The sequence below is a fragment of the Impatiens glandulifera genome, chromosome 2 (genome assembly GCF_907164915.1).
Source record: "Impatiens glandulifera chromosome 2, dImpGla2.1, whole genome shotgun sequence".
In the NCBI taxonomy this organism is placed as follows: Eukaryota; Viridiplantae; Streptophyta; class Magnoliopsida; order Ericales; family Balsaminaceae; genus Impatiens; species Impatiens glandulifera.
Window position 1 is genome coordinate 44,547,819 of NC_061863.1, and position 9,683 is coordinate 44,557,501.

The 9,683-nt window shown below is 30.6% G+C and overlaps 1 protein-coding gene across 4 annotated transcripts; it reads right to left on the reverse strand.

The window, feature by feature from the left end:
* Positions 1–2,438: 2,438 nt before the first annotated feature.
* Positions 2,439–8,295, reverse strand: LOC124927618 (26S proteasome regulatory subunit RPN13). 4 transcript variants are annotated; one of them, XM_047468071.1, is made up of 14 exons: positions 8,160–8,295; positions 7,785–7,849; positions 7,431–7,523; positions 7,273–7,332; positions 6,529–6,567; positions 6,359–6,433; positions 6,192–6,258; positions 5,081–5,162; positions 4,179–4,294; positions 4,075–4,098; positions 3,160–3,254; positions 3,021–3,098; positions 2,887–2,941; positions 2,439–2,791 (listed from the first exon to the last, which is right to left on the reverse strand). In XM_047468071.1, exons 2-14 carry the CDS (start codon positions 7,821–7,823, stop codon positions 2,670–2,672), a joined length of 945 nt encoding a protein of 314 aa, XP_047324027.1. In that variant the 5' UTR covers positions 7,824–7,849; positions 8,160–8,295; the 3' UTR covers positions 2,439–2,669. The 4 variants fall into 4 exon arrangements, with proteins under 4 accessions (XP_047324027.1, XP_047324025.1, XP_047324024.1 ...); XM_047468069.1 differs by having other exon boundaries at positions 4,075–4,104; XM_047468068.1 differs by having other exon boundaries at positions 7,416–7,523.
* Between the last annotated feature and the right edge of the window lie 1,388 nt (positions 8,296–9,683).

Here is a 9,683-nt window from a genome sequence, read left to right on the forward strand (position 1 = left end):
TCAGAAATCGGATACCCAACGAATCGGGGATGAGGAATAAATAGAGATACTCATCGGGTTCGGGATTGGGTAGTAAAATCAAAATCAGATACGGGAAAATATATTTCACTGCCGAACAGGTAAGTTACCCATTGTCATCCCTATTAGACATGTTACCCGTTGTCATCCCTATTAGAGGGTATTTAAATAACTTAGAGAGAGATAATGATGATTGTTAATGATTTTGAGAATGTGATAATGTTTTTTTTTTTTAAATGTTTAAACTTTAAAGGGTATTAATATATATAAATAAAATAAAAAATAATTTATAATAAATTGTATTTTATTATTTTAATTAATGAATTAATTAATATGATAAATAATATTTTTTTTTTATTTTAAAAAAATGAATAAAACCCAAAACTTAACCTATAATGTCATGTGTAATAAATGAAAACCTTATGTGATGTAATAAATGAAAGTTGAATGATAAACTTTATTTTTAGGTATACACTGTTAGCTACAAATTTAATATCGCATGTCTTGTAGGGTTATCAAAATATGGATATACTTTACAGTTTCTGTTTTCTTTTTAATTAAAAATTATATTATTAAAATTTTATAAATAAATAAAATACTTCAAACAATAAATACTCATTAATTAACTCATAGAGTAATTTTTTTTAATAATAAAAAAAATTAATGAGTTAAAGGTGTATAATTTGAATCTAATTAATCGAAACTTTATAAGAGGTTTATATTAATGTTTGGTTTGGGAAGGGATTAGTCTTCTTTATAAGAGGTTTATATTAATGCTTGGTTTGGGAAGGATTAGTCTTTGTATTCTTTATTTTTATTATGAGCAAAATATTTTTTTTTATTTTAATTTAGAAAAAAAATATGATTGATTAATTTATTAATATAACTCAAAGTCTCAAACAGAGAGTATTATTTAATAAATCAAATACTTTATGTTTAATTTTAACTAACATCATTTTAAATGTTTTTAACTATTTTTACTTTGATATTTACTTTATTTTTATAATTGTAACTAAATAATATTAATTTCTTTCTAAACAAAAAATGGCATATATTCATGTATTTCTCAATATTAAATGTTTGTTCCTACAATTGAACTTTTCTTTCTAGATATGACAACACAAATTTTATCGTGATTTGAAAAATCATCAGATTTTAAGTTTAAGTTCATTTAATTATTAGAAGACAAATTGATCGATGTTCATGACACCTTTAAATAGAACTCGTCAAAGTAGTCTATTGGTAAGAGTCGGCTTAAAAAACCAAAATGTCATGTTCGATTCCATTTCTAAGCGTTTTAAGTTAAAGCGGGATATATGACTGTGGGTATCAAATTATTTCTCCTTAATTCAAAAATTAAAAGAAAAATGACTCTTCGTTGAAGTGTTATTTATTGAGAAATTTTACAAATAATGGATGTATGTAAAAAGAGATGTCTTGTGCCAAATATACAAGCGGTAACAGATAAAAATGACTTTTGACAAATATATAAATTTTGTTATCGAGTACAATGCATTCATTAGGTTTATCTAGCACGATTTGCACACGGCAAATTAAATTTATACATTGTACAATTGGTATGACTTTGGCAAAGGTCCATACATAAGAACAAATAAAAAAGTATCTTCATGATTCATGTGATCTAGATTTTTATTAAAATAAGGACCACTTATTTGACAATTCTATTTATTTCAACTTTGCTATAAATGTAATCTAAATCAATTTTAATTCAATCACCAGCCAGCCAACTTCTCTTTCTTTAAATTCAAGAATAATGAGTATTTTCTTCCTTAATTTGGTGTCACCAGTATTAATTTTTTTTGATAAAGTAATTAATTTTCATTACACATAAAAGATTAATAAATGTATAAATATATATAATTTAAAAAGTCATACATCTAATAATATTTTTTTTATTTTATTGAATTTACAACTATTCTTTATCATATTTAGATGGGGAGGAACACAAGAGAAATGATGTGATATTTGTTTGAAATGAAATTATTTTTAATAAAAACTCATTCAAATTCTTACTTGTAAAAATATTGGGTGATTTGTCAAAATATAGTATTACATATTCGCTGGTTCATTAATTTTTTTTACATTATGTCATTTTCTAAATAAAAAATAAATAAAGTAAATAAATTCTCTTTGAAAAGATTTATTTTTAAGAAAAAAAAAAGATATTCTTATTCCCATTCAAAATTCATATCTAAAAACATCAAATATTCATTATTTTAAAATATTAATTAATTCTGTAATCCTAAAACTTTCTTTATTACATTTTCAAATATCAAGCTAGCTTTATCAAATTATTTTAAATTAAACATTTCACTAACCCATCACTAAAATTTTATCATCACATATTTGGGTTTTTTTCCTATTATCAAAGTTACACAAGTATTGCACAAGACTAAGAAAAAAGGGGGGAAATGATGAAATAATGCCGCATAAATCTATGCATAAATCTATCCACTCCGAAACGACTGAATAATATCAACAATCTTAGCAAATCAGGTCAAACAGTCATGGGCATTGCGAATGAAACATCATGGATTTGGGATATAGAAAAGATATTTAAAATGTGTAGAAGAAAATAGTTAAAACCTCCTCAACTTCTTTTTTAAAAGACAAGTATGTATCCTATGATGTTATTGTCCCTCGTCCATAGGATCTCCACTGCGGCTACATGTTTCAGATATTTTACTAGACCCTCCCGGTTGTGAAACAGAATCCTCAAGAGCCTCAAGGAAAGAAAGAACCGTGAACTTGTCTGTCAATGTACAAAACATAGAGCAAAATCTTAGAACAAGCAAAACTTTTCTCTTCTTTCCTTTTGTTTCTGAAAAACTGTAAAACATAACTTACATTTACTGGGATCAACTCCAAACTGAGAAAGATCGACCTGTCCAGTACGAAGAACCTAAACAAAAATGTTGCAACTCAATAAGTTATCCATACAAAATGGCTGACATTAAAAGATGGTTTTTTTCTCATCTTACGTAAGTGAACGAATCAACTTGTTGGCGGAATTGTGGGCTTTGCAACAAATCCATCAGTTCCTCTGGAGTCCATTGGCCCTACATATCACAATGATTAGAATTTATTCAATTAATGTGGGAAACAAGAATATTAACTCACCTCCGGCAAGTATGATGCCAGCTGTTCTTCCAAGAGCAATGTTTCCAAAACAGGGAAGATCAGATCAGGCTTGAAAATATCACCCAAACCAAAGCCTACACAAAATCGCAGATATGCAAAGAAACAAATTTATTTGTCATTTTGATTGTCCATCATGCCCATATACTCTTAATGATTTAAATAACCATTTAACATCTTTATTCATTCGTGTTCAAGACTTGATATGGATACTATTTGTATTATCAGAAGTAGCCATTTCAACAACTTTATTCAAACAAACTTTAACATTTAAAAAAAAAAAGTTAAGGAAACAATTTTTTAAAAATGTTTTTGTATCTAAGTTCTGGATTCAGATGCATGTTTGTTTGGAAACTAAACTTAGGCCTTGTTTGATGTGGGTTATTTGAGATTAAAAATCTACACATCAATCACATCATTAATAAAAATACAAAAATACCCTCTATTTAAAAATATATATATTTATATCCCTATTACTTTTACCCAAATAACCTAACCTAATTTTCAATAACCTACATCAAACAAGGTTGTTTGAAAATAACCACTTGGTTATAACAAATAACCCTAGATCAAACAAGGCCTTAGTCAGAGATTCAAAAAATTATTTATGGTTCTGTATCTGGATCCAGAAACAAAAACATAAGCAATGAGTATTTTCAAATGGGGACAATATTTAATATAAATTAGAGAACAGATTCTTTGAGACCATTGCACAGTAAACATGCATGATTTCTCTTCCCCTGTCAATTATTACTAAGATAATTTATGTTTGAAGCAATGTGATACAAACCAAGATTAGAGAAGGGATGCAAAGAACAATCACAATGTGAAACTCAAACAAGAAATCCTAAAATTTCCAGCTTAAAGAGAAAATAGACAAAAAAGAACAAAAGATACCTGCATCAGGATCTTCAACTTCACCTACAACTAAATACCAGGAAATGAAGTTAGGCTCAAGCATTTCACGTCACTGAGCTCCTTATGCTGAATTAAATGTTTACCTGTGGGACCAATGTTACTTAATATTCTTTGCAAATCTGCCAGTTTTACAGGGCCTGAAGAAGTTGCATCACTAGTTATTTCTCCTCCAATGTTTGGACCGACTAAATTTCCAGCCCTACATAAAGGTAGGGGGAAAGATCAGATGAGCCATAATGTTTACATTAGCAGATTTATAGTGTAAAAGTTAACACAATTAATAAAATGACAGAAAAGTACCCAAGTATTGATGTAAATAGCTACTTATTGACAGAAATTGAGTAGTTCAAAGAACAAGTGACTGTGCAAAATCATGCATAAGAGCCACAACTTCAAAATTATAATAATAATAATGTTATTTGTGAAGATGTCCATCTTCGTTCAATATAGACCTTGTGATTTGGCTTAAACGCAGTGACTGCGAATTCGCTGTCTTAGTTGGGCAAAGTCATTTGCGAATAAGCCAAATCAAACACGCCTGCGAAAAAATCTATCATAAATGGAGGCCCCCAACATTTACTATTTTTCTCTCTGACAATAGCAATTAAGCGCATGAAACACACCCAGATATAGCAAGCTCTACGTGTACCAAACACAACACGCGATTAGCAATAAGCTAGACCAAATAAGCAACAAGCTGGAGCATATAAGCTGAATCAAATCAAACATTACATGCAGTTCAATATGGAAGCAAACTATAAATTGAGAAGAAACTTGATGCATGTTATAACATATGACCATACTCTATCTGTCAATTTTGTTTGACACATGCTTTTTCTTTGTCCCATTTTTATCAGCAGTAGCCTTTCAATAGAATTGTTACAAAATTCTTCAAGATAAATCAAGGGCCCTTTGTTCGTGTGTGTTAATGCAAAAGAAATGTTTAGCACTATGAATAGGCAAAGGAGTTTGATAAAAACATTACCTTGAAGAGATATCCTCTTCAACCATGTCTTCAGAATTTTGTAATGGAACAGAAACATCAGGTTCATCTTCCCCAGGGACTTCTACAAGCAGAACATCAATTCTCAGCCACAACTACTGAAAAACAATTTATATGTAGATGTTTCTACCTCTTTTCCATTTTACACGACATACATGCAACTTTTATAAACCCATTAATATAATACGTATCCCATTATCAAAAAACAATAACCTCATAGAAAATATATCCTTGAAACTCACTTTCCGGATAGAAAGTAATGGACACATTGAAAAAAAATATGAAAATAAAATACTACCACCAGAACTGATTTTTGACTTTTAATATTTGGACTACCAGAAGTTTTGTTAGAGCATAACAAGCTTAACAGTAACAAAACTAACAAGATTGAGTCATTTACTGTATTGAAAGCGTGAGGAACCAATGGGGCAATGCCTATAAATATTTTAGGATATGTTTGAAGGAGGGTCCAATTCCAATTTTGTTGTTTGTTTTATCTTTAAACTAAAGACATGGAATTGAAACTACAATTCCAATGGGGTCAATACGCCAACAATCAAAGTCGATACGGCTCGCTAAAATACTTTATGATTAGTATATATAAATATTAATGAAGAATAAAAAAGAAAATGTAATAAAATGAAAAGGAAAGATTTAAATATTTTTTTGAAGAAATATAGTTCTATGAATTCTCTGAACATAGGAATTGAATTTCCAATTTTTACAGAATTGGAATTTAAATAATAATTCTACCAATCCAAATATATCATTAGAGTAAAGAGCAGTAGAAATTAAGGTAATTAACACAGAGAAGAACAACAATGGAGACTTCATTAAGGTTAAGGCATAACTGATGCAAAAGATTATTCTTAAATACTTGCATAATTTGATAATTCATAAATATGCATTTAGTATATTTCCTCTCATCCTTTTAACTTCTCACCCAACAAGTTGATACAGATTTAATCCATGCTAAATCCAATAAAACATCCTTTTAACCATCAAATTTGTACAAGAAATCTCAAGATTTTGGCATTTAATGGAAACGAGTATAAGAACCAAAAGAAATAATGAAGCGTATATGGTTATGTACCTAGTGGCCTATTGAGATAGAAGTTGACAGAATCACATATCTGCTGATCGCCATCAGATTTTGGCTCCTGCAAATTTGAGTGGAAACTAGTCAGAAAATTAAATCAAGATAAATATTCATAACCTACACTAAAACAATAAATCTGAAAGCTCATTCAGTAGACTGACCTGCATCCAAAAGAAAAATTTCCTATTATCACTGTTGAACTTCAGAATGAATACCCTTCCTGAAGTTTGTGAAACCTACGTACATATACAGAAAACATTAAAATATAGTTTAGATGCATCTGGTATCATGATGATGATGAATGAATTTAGTAATTGACAAGCTTACATACCTTCTCAAAGACTGCCTCATCAGGCAAAATGATCTGATACTGTTGCTGTGAGTGAAGGAAAATCCATGTGATCACAATGGTTGTTGCAATAATGATTTACCAAGACCAGGATTATTACCATACCAACCCAAGGAAGGACGTGCATACACCAATGAGAAGTAAAAAAAACTAAAACTATGAACTGATAAAAATTGGGAGACTAGAAGCTGCATTGTTTTGGAAGAGTCTAGGGTGAAAAACAACCATACCATGAGTTTTAGGTATATGTACAATTAAGGTAGGAAAAGGAGGGTGGCAGAAGCCCAAAATGGAGAATTCATAGAGAAGGGAGATGCAGGAAGCATAACTTCTCATTTATTTTATGCAATTAACATATTGTGACACAATGCATTTTCATATTTATAAGCCTCGCTTATGTTATATTCACCAATTTTCCATACACTTTATTTACAAGAATACCCTAACAAAGTAACCATATTATACTTCTTACATTCCTATGATTTCCTAAGACAATGTAGAAGGCGAGTTAAGTAACTGGCTCTGATATAAAAATTGCTCTTTAAAGGAATTTACAAGAGGAAAGAATAGAACATAACCCCAGGGAGCAAGATTATCCTGGTAGATTTTATGCCAACCACACACAAAAATTAACTTCCTAATAACAAATGTCAATAAATGGATTAATGGAAATGGTAAGAAGTTATAAATGATATGAGAAAAAGCATCATGCAGAATTTTGGATACATCTTCAACAAGATTATAAGTTCGATCAATCCATTGAAAGTGGGTCAATCCTTCTTCACCCTGTTAAAGATAGATAACATTTAGTTTGCCTCTCAAAAACTTGGTATGTTTCAGAAAACATGTAAGCAAAAAAGATGTTATGCCTTTATTCTGCTCACCCGTCCTATCCGAATAAGTCCTTTGCGTGAATCTGGAACAACTTGTTTACCTTTCATAGTCATTTTTCCAGCACGAAACTCCAGCAAGATTTCCTGTGTTATGCAGTTGAAGTACTGGAACTTGTTAAAATTGATAAAGTGACACTGTTGATAAGATTTGACAATCATTCAAAAAGAATTTGCTCCTTGCATGGAACAAATACAATAATGGACTACAGAAAAAAAAAACCATGAAAAAGCAACAATTGGCTAATCACAGCAGCATTTCCATCAATAACCCAATTGAAGAAACAAATAATAAAAAAAAGGGTAAATTTTAAGCAGAGTTTCATAATTGGGCAATCAATCTCTTACCTGAAGAGCTGATTGATCCTCAACTATCGATATATCCATAATCGAATGCCAGATACTCTCTCTTCCTACAAAAAATTTAACAACTTTAAACTCAAATAAGGGTTTAAAATCAAAACATCAACAACCCATTCCGATACAAATAACAAAGACACCGATGCTTCTAGAAATGATTCTCTACTGTATCAAAGGATTAACGAGTTGGGTTGGAGAAGAAACATATAGAAACTAAGTTTCCGAGCTACAACGATACTAAGAAAGACCATGAATAAGAAATTAAGAAAATCCTACCTGTACGGGATGAAAAAACCCTAGTTTTACTTTTACAGGTGTAAACGACAGCACTAGTAGTAAAGAAGAAAGCGGCTGCTTAGTTACCTCTATTTCAATGCAATCGCCTTATGGACGGAGATATATATACGATCAATCGAATCTTCTATCTGATGCTAAACTGAGCTGCTAGATAGCAAGGTTGCTTCGGAGAAGAGAGAGAAGAAGGGTATTATAACATTACGAGCCAAAGAATTATTAGTCCGAGCCTCAATATTGGGTTCTTTACTAAAATATATATTAGTCCCTTACTTATTTACATATTTCATTTTCGACCCCCAAACTTCTTGCTAATCTTTTTTTTGAAAAAAATACACATCTACTAAAACATAATAACATGAAAAAGAGTTCAAAATAAAAATATAAGTAATTGACTCGAAAATCCTTAAAGAAGAGTGATGAGGTCCCTAAACGAATCAACAAATTTATAGAATTTAATCTCTACATCATCGTGATAATGACATCATGAATGGTTCTGATATGATGTGAATTATACTTTCATATTTCATAATATATAGTTTCAGATTAGGATAGTACCTTAGTGACGGTAGAATAATTGAGTTCAGATGAGTAGAGAACAATAAAGATTACATGACCTGCAATTGATAGAAGAAATTATAATGGGATATGAGAGATTAGAGTAAGAGTAGAGAGGGGATGTGAATTAGCCTGGAGAATTTTCAAATGATCAATAGTTCAACTAGTATTTAAGGAGTTAGTATTTAAGGGCTTCTACTTCTATCTTAATTGTTTTCCCCTATAATTAGTTCACTCTTATATAGTGAGATCTAGCTGCTTTTATCAGATATTTTTGTCCATTATGTTATAAATGTTGCAGTGCTACCAAGAACTGTCACGGTTGTTACACAGCTTATTCAAAATAGAAAATTTGTTGTTGCATAACTTATTAAAAATGAAATTATAGACATGTCGACTTCGTTAACAATCCGTCGATTTATTAAGGGTTAGAAAATTTAACCATAAAGTGCTCTTATATCATTAGTCTCCCCATCAACACTTGTTTGTGGGCGAACAAGTGAATTGAAAGAAGTTGTGTCTCTTACTGTCAACACAAATTAAGGGTACTTTGTCATCAACCACAACTCTTCTTCCCAGTTAACATCATCATCTGAAGCGTTAGACCACCTAATCAAAAATTGTTCCATACTAATTTCATCATTCCAAACAACTCTCTCATCTAGAATTGTCATTGGCTCTACAATGATGTCCTCTTGTATGATAGAAATATGGGGATTGGCTATTGCATTTCCCACTTTTTTCTTGAGCTGCGACACATTAATGACATTGTGCATTTTTGCTGTAGACAGAATATCAATCTTGTAAACCTCCTTCCCCACTCGTTGAATTATTTGAAAGGGTCCATAGAACTTAAGGCTGAGTTTATGCATCTTTCCTCTCATCGAAGACTGTCTGTACAGTTGTAACTTTACAAACACCCAATCCCTCACTTGGTAAACACAGTCTACCTTTTTTTGTCTGATTGTTGTTTCATCCGATGTTGTGCACGTTGCAAATGAAACTTCAAAAGTTTCAATACATTTTCCTTTGCCG